The sequence below is a fragment of the Hippichthys cyanospilos genome, chromosome 15 (assembly GCF_059441005.1).
Source record: "Hippichthys cyanospilos isolate Australia breed blue-spotted pipefish chromosome 15, RoL_Hcya_1.0, whole genome shotgun sequence".
Classification (NCBI taxonomy): domain Eukaryota; kingdom Metazoa; phylum Chordata; class Actinopteri; order Syngnathiformes; family Syngnathidae; genus Hippichthys; species Hippichthys cyanospilos.
In genome coordinates, this window is record NC_142383.1 from 15,860,486 (window position 1) to 15,879,888 (window position 19,403).

The window sequence follows — 19,403 nt, forward strand, 5'->3', positions numbered from 1 at the left end:
AAAAAAAAAGGTGAAACCACTCATATTTCAATGTAAATGACCAAAACAAACAATTATGCAGTGTGAAAGAGCATTGATTTATTTTCCACAGGTTTAACGCCAGAAATTATTCATTATGTACAAAATCTGGAATGTCGCGTGGATGCACATCTGTGGTCAAAACATTAAAAATGCGCTAGCTACAAGTGAAAACATGTGCCCTCTCTTTCTGCATTGGAACTTGTTATTGCTGGTTGTACAATCGAGAAAAAAAATGTTGTGTGCGCATATATTTACAAGAGTGATTAGTAACATCTAAAAAATAAAAGACAGAATTGGCCTGCTAAAAATAAATAAGACGTGAGCATCCCAAACAGATCCACATGGACAACAATTGATTTCCCAAGATTGTCTACAAAAAGACGACAGTTTGACATGAATATGAACGTCACAATTTCAAACAAACACAAGGTGTGACGCGTGCCCGTCGTTTGCCGGCCCGTCATCAACTACAACTCAAATCATGTTAACCATCTACTCGATAAAAGTGACATTTACACGAAACGCAGACTTCTTCTCCACACTATTGTATCCATATAATATATAGATTTCATGTGCTGTTTTCTTAAAAAAAAACTCATGTCCATATATATAAAATCATGTAAAATCGTCGGTGGTGTTACTAAAAGGGTTTAAAAAAAATCTAAAGTGGAAAAAAAAGGCTTTATTGCTGTCAAGTGTGAATATTGCTTGTGGAAACAGTTCAAGGTCTTCTTATGGCACTTGCTTCTCTCCCCAAAATCAAAAGGAATGGCCACGAAAAGGCAAAAGAGTGGTGCTCTCCCAAAAGAAAGTGTGAAGAAATGTTCAAATCAAGGCAAGAAAAAAGATGAAGTGTGGACCCTCTCTTATTGGAATACTTCCCTCAGCCATCCTTGCTTTGGTCACGTGAATAAAAAGCAGTTTGGCTGAGCAGCGTTTCATCTTCACGTCCACTCTCAAACGTGTCGCTGCTTCCAAATGAAAAAACAAAATGAGGTTGCATCCTGCCCTCTAGTGGTCACTGACAAAAGGGGGAGCTCAAGTCCTCAGCTGCTGTATTTTTTTCTTAAAAAAAAAAAAAAAGACCAGTGACAGCCGCTTGACCAAAGTCAACACCGTACATTCAAAATGGCGCCCCCCCCACCCCCCCATTCTTGTATACAAAAATAACTCTCCCGTTGGCATCCCACCCCCCGCCGTCGTCGTTTTACGCTTGCACGTCTCTCACGATTGTCAGATCCACAGTGCTGGGGAAGGTCTTGAGGAGGGACACGGCGTTGCCGTGGTCGATGTTCACGAAACTGTAGCCGTTCGCCTGGCAACACAAAAAACGCCATCAACAACAAAATAAGCTGTGTAAATAATGTTATGCCACACCCAAAATATACTGTTTTTTTTTCTTCACAACTCAAACTACGCCTACACATCCACAAAATTTAGGAAATCTCGGCAACTACTTTCCAGACACCCCAAATTTACCTGCTTTCCTTTTCCCCATAAAAAAAATCCCATTGTACACTGTATGTAAAATCATACAAATAAAAGGACCTAAAAAGGTCTCAGCACTCACCACCATCTCACCAGCACCATCTCAAGGCAAACAACTGAACTGCAATCATATTGATGTAAAATGCGACTCTACATATGAGAAATCCACATTAGGAATTGACTTCCACAACTAATTAATTTTTTAATAATTATTTTTTTAAGAAGAGGTACCACTGTACTCACAATAAAAGGAGAATTTGTCACTATAACACATTTTCACATTACGTTGCTTCATTTTCCAATTAATTTGCATGTAATTTAAAAAAAAATCTTTGCAGTCATGGCATTCGAAAGCAGTAGATTAAAATTTGCTTATACCTGCATAAAACCTGTTAAAGTCTCATGTATCCCCAAAAGAAGTGCCTTCGCGTACCCTTACTTGAAAAACACATATCTAGCCAATCAAAACACATCATATACCGTTATCGTTACATACCTGGATAATTTTATCACCAGGCTGAAGAATCTTGGATGCTGGTCCCTCAGGCTGGACCCTTGTCACAAAGATCCCCTGAAAGAATGAATCAGACCAAGAATATTTTTATTTTCATGTAATTATTTACATATATGCATCTATATATTCTATCCATCTATAATTCTTCTGCAAATGATATCGTTCTCAGATTTTTATGGTCTATGCAAATGACACGTAGAAAATCTCACAATGTTTAGAGTATTTTTTTATAAATAGTTTTCCTAAAAATTCAGTTTCGATTGTTTAAATATTTGGAAAAAAACGTTACATTGTCATCTGGACGAAAGGGGTTTCCACGACCTCCCACTCCTCCAGATATACTGAAACCAAGTTCCGGATTTTTCTCCACCTTCACGCGGATCTGAAACGTATCGCAAATGTTTGGAATTGATATCGATCAAGCAAATCGCTGAATGTCACGTCCGAACGGACCTCGTGCGGCGGGCGCGGGGGCCCCGGGGCCTGCTGGGAGACTTTGAGCATCAAGTAATCGATGAGCTGCTCCCTGGAGGGGTGTCGGGCCATGGACGTCTGATTCACGTGAGGACGAGCAGACGACGCCATCTGACCGTTCATCAGGGGGACCTGGCACACATACGCTTACGTCAATATCAAAGCTTCTTGTCGCTATGGCGACAGCGGTCATGAGATGCAGGAAGTAGAACGTCCACTTACTTTTCTCCTGGAGTCCATGGTGTAGTTCTGCTGCCCAGGTGGACCGAACACGTCGTCCTGCAGGAGACAAACAGCAACTCATGATTTTAAACAATATGAGCGAATAATTGGGAGGTGATCGTGGTGAGGATCTGAATTCTGTCCACAAACTGGGCAGAACTTTACATCTAAGTGGATTCCCACCAAAAAGAAGCTTTGGGAGAACCACTCTGCACACTTTGGTCTACATATGGGTTTGAGATCATTCATTCGAGTTGCTGAGAAAGAACTATTGTGCCAAATCCAGTTACCAAGAATTCAAATTAACCTATGGGGTTCTTCAAGAAGCACAGGAATCTTTGAGGTCCAACAACCTTTGGTGCATACGAGATTTTAGGGTCTAGAACTCCAATGAACCTTTGAGATCCAGGAACCCCGAATAAGCAATGAGGTGCAAGGACATTTAAACGTTCTAGGAACCTTTGGAGGTGCAAGAACATTTAAAAGTTCTAGGAAACTTTGGAATCTACAGTAGGAACAGGGGAACTTTTGACGTCCAGTTAACTTTGATGTTCAGGATCTTTTAGGAACCCCAATGTTCCTAAAAGGTTTAGGAATGAATAAAACTAAGGTCTGGCATCCAAGGACCCCAAAGAAGCCATGAGTAACAGTAACATTCAGGGTCTAGGGAATCTATAGAAGGAACTCCAGTGTATCATTGGGGTCCTAGAAGCATTAAGAGCCTGGGAACCCCAAAGGAGCTAGAAAGTTTGGGTCCACCAATGTAATTCAGGTCCGGGATTCAGTGAGCCCAAAGAAGCTAAGAGGTGCAGTAACCTTCGAGTTCCAGGCACAGGAACTCTTGTAAATTTACATTAGGAACCCCAATAAACTTTTGTAGTCTGTTAGATTTGGTGACCCATTACATCCCAATGTAAATGTTCAGGTTTTGAAAAAAAACATGAAACTTTGGAATTTATCAAATCAAATGTAACAATGGGGTGTGGCAACCGTTGAGTTCCAGAACCCAAATGAACCTTTAGGGCACTGGAACCTTTGAGGCCCAGGAACCCCATTGAAGCTTTGCCGTCTAGAAAACTTTCATTGGGGTAGATTCTGTAGCACTGAAACTATCCGATAAGGACATTTAAGCATGAGGGACTACCGGGGGCCAAGAATCAAGTACCTGGAAGTTTAGGTGGAAATGCAGCTATAGTATTACAATACTATTACGAAATATAGATGTCTTCTCTACTGATTCTAATGACCACTTACCTTGTACAAGTCACTTCTCAGGCCAAAACACAAAAGAACAAGTTGACAACCAAGCGACCGGCAGAGGAAGTTAAAAGAAAAGCATGATGATGTCACATGATGATGTCACAAGATGGTGAGACGATGACGTCAGCTATTTGATATAAGGATTAATAAATTGACCATGAATGAGGGTCGCTATAGTTTCTTTTTAATTTTTTTTTGCTATGGACTAGTATTCAATCTAACAGACGTGGGGATAAGTGTCAAGTCTAAATCTTGGCGGGGATTGGGAGGAGGGTGAGCGCAGGTGCCAAAATCAAACATACTCTCACTTGTACGCGTACAAGTGTCGGATGCTTGCATGATAAAGCTGAAGAGGACGTAGGAGTCAGTTTAGCGGCGTTGCCGTTATCTCTTGCTGTACTCACGCTGAAGGTGGCGTAGCCGGGCCCGAACACGTCCCTACAGCTGCCGTAGTAGCAGTTGCGGTGCGGCGAGCAGCCGAGCGGAGCGTTATAAGAATTAACGGAGCGGGACAGCGGATTCTGAATGGCGGCGCCGGCCCACAACGTCAGCGGCGGCCATGCAACGCGCACAAAAAACATGCAACAAAGAACAAAGGCTTCATGCACGGCTAAAGGAAAAAATCCTCAAAGTAATCATGAGAATTATTTGGGCCATAATTTACTCTCAAACCAAAATAAATGATTTCAAATGAACAGTTAGCATTGCCTTCAGTGAGCTTAGCTTAAGGCTAATACACAATGCGATGCAATACACATGCTAACGGATAGCGTCTATAAGCCGATCATTTAGCATTTTAAGTAACGGATATTTGAACAAAAATAACAGAAAATATGATAACACTCAGAAGTATGCATTTTTTATCTTCTGCATCGAATGACTAATATTTTTATGACTTACGGTCCAACATTGCTTTTTAAACCTCTAAAGTTTGTATTCAAAGGCAAACGCTGTATGTTGAAGTGACGACCCTTAAGATTTGTTTTTCTAAAGAGGAGTCACATTTGTTGATGGAAGTTACTGAGTTTTTGATACATGAGCATCCAAACCAGACATACAAAGATGGCTGACTTGGGATTGGAGGTGCAATGATTAATTCGGGGACAACTAAATGATAATCAAGTTAGTTGATATAGTTTATTGTTGAGAGACTTAAGATTCTAAATAGTCAAATGTCTTTAGTCTTTTACGAAATCTTGGTTTTCATGTGTCGAATCAAAATGAAACATTTACAAACGTGATTTATTTTGAGAAAAAAAGGCAACATTTTCTCCAGTCCCCAAGTCATAAAAAAAAAAGGCATATCTATTAGCTTGACTGGCACGTCGTTTAAAAGTAAAATATCTTTGCTAGGTAAAGGTTGCGATGTCAAAAAAATATTTATTTTGTTACCTTTTCCATTTTCTTGGCCTCAATGTGGCGCATGACTTGGTCCCTCCAGTCGGCCGGCACCCTTCCCGGCGCCCCCGACACAAGCCCGGCGGGCCCGTCCAGGAGCGAGTGCTCCGACTGGACCCTGACGTTGGGCCTCTTACTGGGGCTGCCGTGTGGGCAGTAGAAGTCGCTGACCGACATGGTCCTCTCGGGGAGCTCGTGGGGCTGCGGCCGGGCTCCGGGCTGCCTGGCCGGAGCCGCGATGTCAACGCTGTAGGTGCGGGTGGAGATGGGCCGCTGCGCCGCCTGGCTCATGGCCAGCGGGCCCCTGGCGAGAGTGTGAATGTCCCGGTAGTTCAGGTAGTCGCTTTCAGGCGGCGGCATGCGACGCGGCTCGGCCACGGATGCGGCGGAGGTGCTGCTGCCCTGGCGCTGGAGAGTGCCTCCACCGGATTGGTTGCTGGTAGAGTAATTGGCCCATACGTCCCCAGGTTTGGTTCCCGGAGGGGGCCCTCTTTGCTGGGGCTGAATTGGGTATGGGGGCGCTTGATTACGATTGGAGTAGTTGGTGTTGGCGAGCGAATGGGTGGCAGGGGTGAGGTAGCCTTGGTGTTCCGGCGGCATGGGTGTCCTCTGGGCCCACATGCCATCTTTGCTGGAATACTGGATGTTGTACTGAGGAGGGGAGGTGCCCGTGGCCCCGCCGGAGGGCAGCGGGTATCCTCTGGTGGGATGCTTGGAGGACGAAATCGGGTCGGAGCTCGGGTGGACTTGGAGATTGTGGTCGTCTAGCAAGGAGGCGGACTTGCTCCTCGCGATACTCTGGCCCTGAGCCGCGGACGCTGGAGGAGGGCCGGCGACGCCCGCCATGCGACTCTCCGCCGTGGCGTCGCAGTCGAAAGAGAAGAGCTTCATGCCGCCCCCTTCAATGTTGCTGACGCTCTGGGACTTGCTCACCTGAAGGGGGTGGCACCTCCTCTCCGGGGACAGTTCCTCGTTGCTGCGAGACATCTCGCCGCCTGTCGACGATCCGTCGCTAACCTGCTGGTTCCCGTTCTGGAAACGGTGGTTGTCAAAGCCCCGCTTGCCGTCCACTCTCTCCTGTCCCGTGGAACCGATCTGAGGCTCCACCACGGTAACTGCCGAAACGTTCATGTTGATCTGGTCCCACTTGGTGTAGCTATCTCCCAGGCCGTTGTTGAGCCCCTTCTCGATGAAGGCCAGTCTTGCTTCCATCGTCAGGTCGTAGTCGCCCGCTGGCTCAGCGGTGCCGTGCTGGGCCCTCAGGAGTGCCTGCAGAGCTGTTTCTGAGCCATTGCCGCCGTGTAGTAGCCCGCCGGGGTCTTTGGAAGGGTTCATATTCTCATCTTCGTGCCTGGAACTAAAACAGCGACAGAAATCAGAAGCCGGACATTGTGAGGACCTCCAAGAAAATCAGCGTGTTGCAGACCTGCTCTTGGGGAGGAAGGGCATCTTGGCTTCCCTCTCAGGGGTGCACAGGGAGTTGTCTTGGCTGCTGTCTGTGGTCAGTGACACCGAGTCGGACATGCGCGACGGCGACGAGCAGTTGCTGTTGTTCTGGTTGCTGTTGGCCACGGTGTCGTCCAGCAACGAGTCGGCGTCCTTGTTGTCGTCTGGACGTTCAAATCGAAAAACCATCATTCACCCTGCATGGTCTTTCTCAAGATCAAATATTCTTAAAAGAGGACCCATTGTTCTAATTTTATTGGACGGTGAACAAGTACACTTGAAGGTATGTGAAGGTACTTCAGAGGGAACATAACATACTGCTAAATTCTTTTATATTGAGGTCTTTTCAAGACTTTGCATACTATAAATTTGATAAAGATGATTATTTTCATTGGTGACGCAATTTTCCCAGCACACAAGCCAAAAATAAAACGAAGGGAACTAGATGAATAATAAATACATACCTAGAATAATAAATACCAAGAGATACTGCTACAAATATTGTTACAAAGTTCAATAAATTAGATAAACATGTCCAGAAGATATTATGTACAGAAAAAGTACCTTTTTTGTCCTTACTCAGCGACACCACTTTGGGTTGGTTAATGGAGATCTCGATGAGAGGCGGCCTCATCTCAGCAATCTTCATCTCTACCTCTTCGTCAGACAGTTCTTCGGAGTCCTGGACAGAGAACAAAAGCTTTCAACTCTGAAATTCCAAAAGATCAACTTGGGACCCCATTTGAATCAGCAAATTAATGTATTAAATGTGACGAAAGGCACGTTTTCTTTCCAATTTGTATGTGATCCTGAGTGGAAAAACTTGGGACAGTGTGTGTTTGATTTGGTGCACTTACCTCCAGAGTGTCCTCGTGGTTTATGGTGGAGCTCTCGGAGGATTTGAGTGGGGCGAGTTGAGAGCTGAAGGACTCTGACTCTGTGTCCCGAGATACTGCTTCTGGAATGTTTGGGATGGTGAAGGTGGTGTTGCAAGCTTTGGCCTCCAAGTCTGACGCCAGGCCATTCTGGCGGGGAACTTCTATCACCTGCACAAAAAAAATATCAACGTTGACCTATTATGGAGAAGTGACATTTAATAGCTTGTCTGGTAATAGTCTCCTTTCATAATATCAAAACATGTTTCTCAAGTTGCAACTTGAAATAAAGCTATAGTTGTTAATTATTATAGATATTTTTCTGTTAAAGCTCATGAAATAAGGTACATTTTCCATTCTAATTTCTAGTTCTACATTTGAAAAGCACCACAAGAAGGCAACCAGTAGTCTGTATCTGTGCCCGTCATGATTAGTGATGCCTTGAAATAAGCTCGTATATTGACCCGATACAGACACTTGGTATCTGAACTCGCCGATCCCTATTACTTATTGCAATACAGAAAATACTCCTGGATGTGACTTTTCAAATTACCGCGATAGAAAATGTGGCTATTTGAAAAACTTATAAAATAGCAGAGATCTGCTCTTAAAATTAATGAGTTAACAGGGAACGTCAACATAAAAATACTCAGGTTTGGTATAATAAGCAATTTATGCTTTGTTACTTCCTACCAGCGAACATGAGACACAAAAGTTGAGATTCTAAAAACCTTGACTCCCACGTCCTGCACGCCAATGTGGTTCCTCTCGGCGGGGGGCTTGGGGTCTCTACCCGACTCGTCGCTGCACTCGTCCTCCTTGAGCCGGTGCGCCACCGATTGGGCCGTCTTGACCATGTTCTTCAGCTCGTCGGGATATGGAGTGGGATACCGCTTTAGGTTGCCCTCCTGGGAAAGATGGGACATGTTTATTTTCAAAGTTCATGAGATGAAATGTCGATGGCGGGGGTCTTGGAAAGGACGAAACGTACCCTCGGAGGCGTTTCCCTCTCATCCTTGTCCTCGTCGCACTCGAAGGCCACCTGAGCTCGGTGCTTGCGCTGTTCCTCCCACAAGGCTGGATTGAAGCTTTCCGAATCGGAGTTAGGAATGTCTGGGACGCAATTGGCAGAGCGATTACGAAAAAAATATTTTTTTATCCTTAAAATAATTAATTCGCAATGCGATAAGTTTAACACATTTTGCGGAAATGCTTACATACTGAAAGGGACATGAAACTTATTTAACCAGCATAAAAAAGCTCATATTTTAACTAAATTAGTTTTCATGTACAATCAGTACTTTTACACAAACACACATACTGTATATAAAATATGTTAGTCACACACACCTGCTCTGCTGACTGTGTGCCTAACAGATTTTAACCACAAGGTGGTGCAATACATACAGGGACTTTCCCCCAAAGAATTACTCTGCTGTGTGTCAATGTAACTCAGTGCTTCTCAATTGTATTTTGCCAACCCCCCCTCCAAGGAAAGAGAAAACTTTTCGCGTCCTACCAACCAACACGCCTGACTATAAGTAAGAGCATTATCGATAAAAAATTGTATTAAGTACAACTAAACCCGTCTCATTTTTAACATTAACAAAATAAAAAGCATTATAAATCAACTTTCAACAACAGTTAATTATTTTTTACAGCGTCTACACTGGTTACAGCTTAGTCCGACACAGAAAAAAATAACCAAGTGCATCAAAGTGCCTGAAACCAAAAAAAAAAAAAAAAAAAGGATGAAAATTCATAATTTATTGCATTAAGACTTCACATGATAAAACTAAGCCTTTTCCCAGGGGTCATCCGCCTAACGCCGTCCCCAGCGGGGCCCGCCCCACTATTTGAGATGCACTGATGTAACTGGACTTACAGCTGACTTCTTCCCTTAAATAACCATTTTCTCAGGTCAAGTGGGTAACAGCAACCCCAGAGAGGAGGTCGGTTTACGTAACGTGATGCGCCACCTGTGTCAGGTAGCGCCTATGAAACATGCAAACTAAGGCTTGCCACTCACAGTCCTCGGTTCTGGTCTGCTGCGGGAACATGTAGTTGGTCAGCACAGTTTTATGGGTCTCTGGGTCCTCCTCCTTCTGCAGGGGGATGAGGGGTTTGGACTGCAAGAGTGGAAAACCAGGAAAGACTGCCATTAGGAGTTGGGCCTCAAAAAGAACTGACTCAGCAAGTCTTTTACTCATTCACCACCATTGACGACTATACTGGATGACAAAGTTCCATCTTTTTTTTTTTTTTTTAGTGGGCTGGGACATTCACTAGCATTAACAGCTATAAACGTCAAAAATTCATTTTAAATGGAATGGGAGCATATCCTGGCTCACCTGATTTTCCGACAGCCACATGGCTGTCATTTGGCTGAGCTTTGTGAAACTGTAGGGGAGGTTCTTCAACCTGCAGAAAAATACATAGTTAAATACCGTGAAGGACTCAGAAACACCTCAAGGGGCAGTCGAGTATAATGGCTTATGTTGAGGGAGAGATTTTGTAGTGATGTAGGCAGGAACTGACGTGTTTATTGCTCAAGGTGATTTAAAACAAAAAAGTGCTTTATCACACAGCCCGATGGAACTGACTTTGCACTCAGCTTTTCTTTTTAACCTGAACTGTGTGAAATTGAGAAGTCATTTTTAGACAAGCTAGAGGCCGCCACATGATGTAAGTGAAAACGGGTGGATTTTGCGGCTTAATTCTTATTGAACAATCAACATTTAAGTAAGCCGTGTTTAGACTAGTGGCATTGCGCAGAACATATCATAGTAATGACAGTTTTCAGGTAGATTTTCCCATTAATGTTTCACATTTTGCCAATTTTATTAAATGTCCATGATTTTTTATGTATGTGAAAAAAGACTGAATGCAAACAAACTCCAGAGGTTGTAATGAGAAGATGGAGGAAGTCAAAGCGCATCTCAGTTTACAGATGATTGCGGCTAATGAAGGTATCGCCTGCGTCGTCATTAAGTGTCTCCGCTTACAAGGGAGGGGCGTCCTGTGTGTGAACTCGCACACAACTCGCGTTTAATGCTCCACTCACTTGTTGTTGCTCAGATTGATGACCTTCAGCTTGTGCATGTCGCCCATCTCCTCCGGCAGCGACTCCAGCTTGTTGGAGTGCAGGAACAGCACGGTGGCGTTCTTCCAGTTGCCCATCTGTCATTGGAAATACGACCGCCACAGATGAGCGCGCCGTGACATGGAGGGAAGAAGCTAACCATGCGCTCTTACTTCGGGGGGAAGCTGGCTGAGAAAGTTGTGATCGGCGGCGAAGGTGCGCATGGCGGCGCACAGGCCGATGGACGGCGGCAAGGCTTCGATCTCGTTGAAGCTGCAGTCCAGCTCGTCCAGGGAGGTCAGCCTGACGGGCGGAGGCAAATAATGCGCTTCAGCGTGTGCGAAAGGCAGTATCAAAAGCAGAACAGAAAACGGGCCCGCCGCGATGCTCAAATTTTGTGGAAACTCTTCTGCTACTATTGCAAAATTATTCTAGGAGTGAGCACAAGGTTTCTTCGCCATTATACCCTTTCACACAGCACGTTTGATCATGCATCTGTTGACATATAAAACCTAATTGAGAAGACACATTACTGAAACTGAGACTAAAAATGCTTAAAGTGCATTTATAGTTAACCCGTGTGTCTGCCATGTAGGAAAACCTTCACTAGAATATATCTTAGGCGAGGCGAATACCAATACAAACACCAAGGAGCATCTAGCGCCTGTTTTAGGGGCATGACACACTTCCTGACCATTCTCGGCACAGCGCGGCCATTAATCTGCTCATCTGACCGCTAACATATGGACTCATCTTTAAAAGCTTGACAGCGGGGAGGGGGAGGCTTATTATAAATCCAACAACAGCATGTGTCCGCACCAACAACCAACACAACACAGCTTCCAATCCTCACACGGGATTAAAATCAACCGTGGGGTCTTTGCGATATGCGCCAGAGCACTCTTAACGAGCGAGATAATTGCTTGTTTGGAAGAAAGAGAAAGATTAAGGAAAGGAGGATGATCCTCACCCTCCGATGGAGTCTGGAAGCTCTATCAATTGGTTCTCATCCACTTTCAGAGCCGTCAGTTTCTTCAGCGAGCCTGAGGAGCACAGGGCGGGTGGGGGTGAAGGAGTTACACAACAACAGATCAGGGTCCTTAGCAACGGTAAACTTTCATCACAGTGATGTATTGGATTACGGAAGACTGTCATCAATACTCTGCTTCCACTGCAAATCAATCCCCACTTGTCTGATTGTGTTGCGTTCATGTTCCCAGAGCAGGATATTAAATGCATCACTTTCAACTGCCATCTTTTCTAATTATTCATCTTTTGGAATCTCTGTGTGTATTCTTAGAGTTCTGATGAATGAAATGTCTTATGCGATTAATCATGCATCCGCTCACACCCTCCCCCCTCCTCCACACGTACATCTCCACACAGCTCTCTCACTCACAGCCACAAGCACAACTTCTGTAAGAGTCACAAATAGATGCTGCCTGGTGGTTTAGTTTTAAGTATAAGTGCCATCATTTGAGGATGAACAAAGCAGAGTATTAACATGCTGTGCTTCAGTGTCCACGTTAGGACTGAGGGTGGGAGTGTTAGTGAAGGGTGAAGTGGCGAGGGAACACCGCACTCCAAAATGTTTGGGGGTGTCTCACCAATGGAGCCAGGCAGCTGCGTGAGGGCGTTGTTGGACAGCAGCAGGTCCTGCAGATTCTCGCAGCCGCAGATTTGCTCATCCACTATCTCCAAGTTGTTCTTGGACACATCCAGGTAGAGCAGTTGCTTGAGCGTGCCCAGCATCTGGCGACAAGTACAGACACACAAGCTTCAGAAAGTTCATCCCGACAAATAGTTGTGTTGCCCGCATTCCGGGCAGAAGAATAAATCGATAAGGATCAAGCAGACGTCAAAGTTAAGAAGCGCGACTTTGGGTGTGAGACAAACAAAATGTGCAACAGATAAAAATTACAAATGTGAAAGTTGAGTCGTTCTTGACTCGAAATGTTCAGGACAATTAGAATTAATAATGTTTTGTCTTTGCCTAAATCAGATGTTTTCAAAGTTGACATGAAGGACCACTTTGTAAAATACCCAAATTAGAGGCGAAAGCAATTAATTGAGACCGTCGATTGCCAAATTCTGATTGTACACAATCAAAATAAAATGTTTACAAATGTCTGCTTTTACTTTGGAAAATATTGTTCGACTCTTTTGATTTTCTGACAATCCTGCAACAACCAATTCTACTCCCTGAAAATTGCTTTCGGAAAAAAAAAATCTTATTTAACTCATTCACCGGCAGTCATTTTTAGACAATGCCTTACCCTCATGACAAAAAATGTCAAGTGTGCTCTGAAAGCTAGAGTCCAAAGTGTCATTATTTTAGCAATCGTTAATTTGCAATATTTTTCCATGAACAATTAATACCATTAGAAACACATTTTTCCACTTGCCGTTGACAGAAAACGACGTCGCCGATGCTCAAGGCTTGGTCCCGACCAATGACTGATCGACAAGTTGAGCCGTAATTTGGTCATTACCAGAACCTCCAGCACAAGTAAAGCCCATTTCAGTCAACAGCAAGTGGCAAAATGTGTTTCTAAAAGTAATCATTTCCATCAAATTCTTTTACAAAATGATAACTTATTCTGTTGATAAAAACGGCTAGCTAAGTGGACTATCGATTTATTTGTATGAACATGGCCACATACCACACACTGCGGCCTGGCTTCTTTGTTTATGCTGACAATCATTTTAACTAGTTATATTCATGTGATATAAACTGTGAATGCTGTGTTATGTCACTCCGATTGTTAGTAGGCTCTGTGCCACTTTTTATGGATGGCGTGTGGATGTCAGTACCCCTGGCAAGAACGTCAGCCGGTTTCCATCCATCCAGAGCTCCTTGATTCCAGTCATCTGCTCCAGTACCTCAGGCTGTGCGGGCGGCGCGATGAGAAAGGAGGTTAAAACGTGTGCGTGGGAGAAAACGTTGGCGTGCCAAGTGGAGCTTTGGTAACAGCCCTCTTCAGGCTCTGGGGACACTCACCACTTCAGTGAACTCGTTGCTGCCCAGATCCAACCTTTCCAGCTGTGTGAGCTTCTGCATGCTCCTGCGGACATGAAGGCACATATTTTGAGGGTCATAAAATGTGTCAGCGAGGTGTGGAAAAACGCGGGCCGGGTCCTTCGCGTGGACGCAAAGCAGAAGCCCCCCCCACCCCCCCCCTCGACGGCTTTGTTTAGATCTTGGGAGTTCCTCATAAAACAAGAATGTAAAAATGTTGTTGTTAACAACCTTTTAAGTTCACACGGCAATTTGGAGCGCCTGCTGTCAAAAGTGTGACACTCAACATGGAGCGAGGACTTCCATCAGAGGCCATTAAAGTTTGGACGTTCAAATCATGTTAAAAGAGGAATATTAGTGAATAAAAGTGACTTTTGGAAGTGTAAATAAAAATAGACTATCTATATATATATATATAACGTGTATAACAATGTGTATCACAGCGCCACACCCACAGACTTATACATGAATGGACTGACGATTGGCCACTAACGCGTGAAGCCAAAGGGCAGCCATTTTACGTTGCCACTTTTCAACCATTTTTCTTTTTAATCAGTTCATTTTCTCCACTTCATGCAACACAAGAGTAAGCAACTTTAGTCCATTCATGACCAAACAGATGAAGCCAAAAGGCAGCCATCATATGTCCCCCCCCCCCCCCCCCAGTTATTCATTTGACTTTTTTGGAATTTATTGTTTGACATAAAGTGAAATTGGCGGATTTCAGACCACCTAATGATATTTTACAACCAAAATAATCTTTACTTTCTCAAAACGGGTCTGTAAGCAAGCCGGCACTCAATTTTGACATATGATGATGACAAAATTTTTGACAACATTTAATGGAATACTTAGGAGGTAAAACAATTTTTATTTCTAGAATCTGACCGACACGGTTGTCATTGGACAGCGGCATAGCTGCCAACTACCCGGTGATTTGTGCTTCTAATGCCGAATTTTCTTTTGACTCCGAAAAAGCACCGTGTGAGAGCTAGCCCCTTGAAAAGGCTTTCTTTGTCTGCGGAAACATTTGTTGACATCTCCAGAGATGCCTGCGCGTCGCCTGGGGCAACCCTCACGATGGCCGCCGGCTCTCTTTGGAAGGTCAGCCGGCCTTCTAACGGCTCTGGCGTCTGTCATGTAAACAGGTGGGGGGTGGATGTCAAATGGAAGGCAGGGGGACTGCATGTTTCCTCAAACAACCAAGTAAAACTCATGAGCTGCCTATTTTGGCAAAATGTATCTTTGAGCAGGCTCATTTGAATTTTGCGTGATTATGACATCGTAATGAGGCTAATAGACATAATACTGCACATTACCTTTTTCCACAGTGCAAAAAGGCAGCCAATATTTCACCCCAAAAAACAGACTAGCATTATCTTCTGATTAAGTGACACTTGAGCTAGAACATAATGACAATGGGTTAAATGGCAAGGGCATGTTACCTCAGGCCATACGGATTCTGAACAAATCCCTCACGCACTAAACTGCCTCACCACCAGTCACGCACGAACACATGCACCTTACGAATCCTGCACCGTGCAGGAAAGCTGCTAAATACGTAATATTTTGCACTACATGACATTTTCTATTATCCTCAGTTTCTTCCACTCCATCTACTTCATAAAATGCTCAGAATCTAAGTCTATTCATTTATTAGTGGTTCGTTATTGCTGCCCTTATCGCTCTATCTTTTTTTTTTGCCAACTTTATTATTTGCTCAATTGTGGAATGTAGTCTGCTCAGGGAAGTGAACAGAATAAGAATTTCTTTGTGTGGTATTACTATGCATATGACAATAAAACTCTTGAATTTTGAATCTTGAAAAATGTTCCCTTGCTAATAATGATAATATACAGTGCTAATTTAAAAACATGGCTGCAAAAGCTTCGTGCAGTGTTCCCATAAAAACTTTTCCAAACGCTTTATCAATTTTTTTTTTTTTAATTCAAGCCATGAAACGAATAACAGGAGCGGAATCATTTTCATATTGTTCCATGTTTCCCTGAACGGGTGCCCAGAGCTTTTTCAAATGTTCTCTGATGGAGGTCCAACCCTCACATCGCCGTTACCGCAAAAAGATTACAAAACCTGTCACAGCAAGCCGGCGGGAAAGAGAAGTAGGGGGTTGAGCTTATGTAACGCAGTGGGTTTGAATAGTACGGGAAAGAGAGGGAGGAGGGTGAGGTTCTTACTTACTTTGGCAACATCTTCAGCTGGTTCTCCCTCAGCTCCAGAATCTGCAGCTTAGTCAGCCTGCAGTCGCAAGGACAATGCAAATGTCATCATTGTCATCATACAAATACTCACTGGAACTCGCTGTATGTTTTGGCTAATGGTGTGTCATCACAACATGTCTGCGCGTCAAACGTGCGACAATGAAAAACCAGTTGAGCCACAAAATGGATCACTGGGAAGCTCCACAACAAGCTGAGGTCTTCCCGCAAACAGACCTGCCGAAACTGGCCGGTAGGAACTCCAGGAAGGCATCGTTCAGGTAGAGTTGGCTCAGGCTCATGAGCTGGGTGAAGCCATCGGGGAGCCTGGACACACAAAAGCATGTAGCGCAAGAGTCACACTAGCATATTAAAAGTGTTGTGATTAGTATTTTCCCATACACACTTGGAAATAGGATTGACGCTGGCCTCCACGATAGTTAGCGCTTTGCAGTTCTTGATATTCTCTGGAAACTCCTGGATACCTGCAGACAATAACAGAGGCCGACTTTAGCTTAAGCCAGTTAAACATTAACACGATGCAATTTTAATGTAAATACATAAAACTTTGGTTTTAGGGAGATCATGACAACAGCTTGCCTTCATGTTCTAAACAATGTTAGCTCTAGCCAGCTGAAAATGATTCCAGAGCACAAACCACACAATATTTGTAAATTTATCATTTTCAATTGTCATTTTTTTTTTTTTTTTTTTTTTTATATAAATCACATTTTGATGATAGGAGGTGCAGGTAGATGAGAAAAGTAGGGGGCAAAGGAATGAGCCGTGAGGCACGCCTTGATTGACTGAGACTTGGATGTGTGTGTCATGTAAAGGAAACATGAACACAGCGTATCACAAATATTTGGTCTAGGGATGCAGCTAATGAATACTTTGGAATTAGGATATCCAACTGAAAAGTATCGAAAAAATTGGTAAAAAAATAAAGAAAATATTTTTTTTGTTTGTTTTTTTGCTTGACTGAAGAACAAATTGCAGAAGACAATAAAACACATTTCCATTTTTATCATCCTTAACATTTAACTGTGCAGATTATAGTAGTCTCTAGCGTGAGTAAGCCTGGTTTGTGAAAAAGTGATTGAGTAGGAGCAGCAATTGTGTCCGTTGGGTCACCTACGTCTATTAAAGTGCCTTTGAAAAGTAATCCAATGTCTCTCGCCAGCTTATAGAGGGAAGTTGAGTGCTTTTAGCTGTTAACCCCGCTAGATTGTAGTGCTGCCCGTTGCGCTAACGTTGGATGTGCCACAAATCACTGGCAACAGGTGTCGTACAGTAAATAAAATGTAAGCGTGATTAAGATGTTCTTAATTGCCCTTCATTAGCATAATTAGCTATTGTACTTGGTTTCAGGGCATGGTAGTGTGGCGGATGTCAATGTTGAGTCAAGTCAGTCATTATGCCGCGACGCATCGCTGGGTTCTGCTACTTGTTGCTGCGGTTAGCTTGGCTTTAAGCGTATTCTAAATTAGCTTTACCAAGCTAACTTGTCTGTGGGTTCTGGGCTCAAATATAGACCTCCAAATCGGAGCTGAATTCCAAACTTACTGTTTTTGCTGACGTCAAGCTCCCTGAGGTTTACGAGGTTGGCGACGCCCGGCGGCAACACCGTGACGTCGTTGTCGGGCATGCTCAGTCGCTGGAGCAGCTGGCAGTTGAAGAGTTGCTGGTGGCACAGAGAGAACATTTATTGACTGGAGTTCAAAGGTAAAGGCAAGCTCCGAGTAGGCCTGGCTCACTTTGGGCAGATCTTCAATCTGATTGGCATCGAGAAAGAGCTCCTGCAGCGTCTTCTCAAAGCTGAAGATCTCCTTGGGCACCGTCTCCAGGCTGCAGTGGGAGTAGTCCAGTGATGTCACCGCCTCCTCCTCACCCCGCAAGCAGCGGCACGGCACCAAGCGTACGAAGAAGCTGCGCTTCGACATCCTCAGGCACTGCACAAGCGAGGAAAAAAAAAAAAAAAAAAAAAAGATTAATATAGATTAGATTATGAGGAATTCACTTGGTTATTGCGATATTTTTCCACTGTATTTATCAGAAATATGGTTGTAGTTTGTAATATTTGGATACCTTTGTCTTAAAAGTTATATTTCCCATAGGTTTGTCAAATATGTTTAGAATATTAATATTTTGTATTTAAGATTTTTTGGGGGGTGAGAACATTTTTTATGGACTATCTTCAATTCCATTCACTGTTTGTAGCAATATTTATGTTTTTGTGTCAAGTTTCTTATGATTTTCAGATATTTTTAATCTAATAATATGCAAAAAATATATTTGTGTTTAATGTGCTATTTTTTCTATCATTTGGTACATTTTTTAAATATTTTGCTTTTTTGTCTATAATCTTGGCTTTTTCTCAAAGTATTTATTAACTTTCAAATCGTTTAACATATACTTTTCATCTAATATTTTGCTTAAAATATCTCAGTTTAAAGTGATGCATATTTCTAATATTTGGTACAATTTTTAAAAATATTTTATAAATATTTTATATATCTATTTTTATATATATTTTATATATATTTTTTAAATATTTATTGTCTGTAATGTACAGTACAGTATATCCTCATGTGTTTTTTTTTTTCATCCAAATGTTCTTCAAATGTTCTTCTACAGTCCTCGATATTATTAGTGTTTTTCCTATTATTTACAAAGGTTTTGCGGAATAACTTTGAAATGCTTTTCATCAGACTAGTTCACACCGTCCAAACAACAAGAGATCTATCTAGACAGCCTTCGTGACGACCTTTAATTTGACGGGCGACTTAATGTGGTCATTTCTAACTTTGTTACTTCAGAACTCAAAGGTTACTAAATCTGTCACAGAAAGAAAACCCCTCAGGCCAAAACCTGGACTTGAATTTGTTACCTTGCTACTACAATGTTCTGCTTAAATGTAGCACGGGTTTGACGCGGAATGCAGTCCAACAAGAGACACTTTTGTTTCTTAAAGCATGCGGAGAATGTTGGCACTGTGTTTTTAACGATAAGAAAACCAACAAGTGATTTTGTCAGGATGAAATGTAGTTTTTCGTCTTTTGCCTTTCGGTCGCAAGTGTGTGGGTGTCAAAAGGGTTTTTGGCTGCTCGGGAACTTCCATAAAAATAGTTTCGTATCTCCTTCTTGTGATGCTAGCTAAGGCAATCATGAGGCGCAACAAGTCATTTATTTTTAAGCCCGAAGCATTGATCTCATTTATCGCCACTCTTATCTTATCAACAAATATGTGGGGCGAATTCCGTGGTACCCTTGACAACAACTGCTTGAATCACTGTATAACATGTTAGCACTTTGCTAAAAGCTAGCATATCAACATACACTATGTTAGCTAGCAGTTAGCTTGTGTACATACAGTATGTCGTAAGTA

The 19,403-nt window shown here is 43.1% G+C and overlaps 1 protein-coding gene across 2 annotated transcripts in view; it reads right to left on the reverse strand.

Annotated features, from left to right (window-relative positions):
- Nucleotides 1-53: 53 nt before the first annotated feature.
- The window catches only part of erbin (erbb2 interacting protein), a 28,387-nt gene continuing 9,037 nt past the window's right edge, over nucleotides 54-19,403 (reverse strand). The window contains exons 3-27 of one of the 2 annotated variants that reach the window (XM_088434715.1): nucleotides 17,773-17,967; nucleotides 17,582-17,699; nucleotides 16,422-16,500; nucleotides 16,253-16,342; nucleotides 15,999-16,055; nucleotides 13,782-13,845; nucleotides 13,595-13,669; nucleotides 12,388-12,532; nucleotides 11,751-11,823; nucleotides 10,954-11,083; nucleotides 10,763-10,878; nucleotides 10,050-10,119; nucleotides 9,728-9,827; nucleotides 8,690-8,811; nucleotides 8,430-8,606; nucleotides 7,681-7,869; nucleotides 7,388-7,505; nucleotides 6,804-6,987; nucleotides 5,372-6,734; nucleotides 4,384-4,500; nucleotides 2,720-2,776; nucleotides 2,477-2,629; nucleotides 2,313-2,405; nucleotides 2,006-2,080; nucleotides 54-1,336 (exon numbers count right to left, since the gene is read on the reverse strand). In XM_088434715.1, coding sequence (XP_088290841.1) covers nucleotides 1,229-1,336; nucleotides 2,006-2,080; nucleotides 2,313-2,405; nucleotides 2,477-2,629; nucleotides 2,720-2,776; nucleotides 4,384-4,500; nucleotides 5,372-6,734; nucleotides 6,804-6,987; nucleotides 7,388-7,505; nucleotides 7,681-7,869; nucleotides 8,430-8,606; nucleotides 8,690-8,811; nucleotides 9,728-9,827; nucleotides 10,050-10,119; nucleotides 10,763-10,878; nucleotides 10,954-11,083; nucleotides 11,751-11,823; nucleotides 12,388-12,532; nucleotides 13,595-13,669; nucleotides 13,782-13,845; nucleotides 15,999-16,055; nucleotides 16,253-16,342; nucleotides 16,422-16,500; nucleotides 17,582-17,699; nucleotides 17,773-17,958 — 4,059 coding nt within the window. In that variant the 5' untranslated portion in view covers nucleotides 17,959-17,967 and the 3' untranslated portion in view covers nucleotides 54-1,228. The remainder of the gene's footprint in view (nucleotides 1,337-2,005; nucleotides 2,081-2,312; nucleotides 2,406-2,476; nucleotides 2,630-2,719; nucleotides 2,777-4,383; nucleotides 4,501-5,371; nucleotides 6,735-6,803; nucleotides 6,988-7,387; nucleotides 7,506-7,680; nucleotides 7,870-8,429; nucleotides 8,607-8,689; nucleotides 8,812-9,727; nucleotides 9,828-10,049; nucleotides 10,120-10,762; nucleotides 10,879-10,953; nucleotides 11,084-11,750; nucleotides 11,824-12,387; nucleotides 12,533-13,594; nucleotides 13,670-13,781; nucleotides 13,846-15,998; nucleotides 16,056-16,252; nucleotides 16,343-16,421; nucleotides 16,501-17,581; nucleotides 17,700-17,772; nucleotides 17,968-19,403) is intronic. The other variant, XM_088434716.1, reaches the window with a different exon arrangement.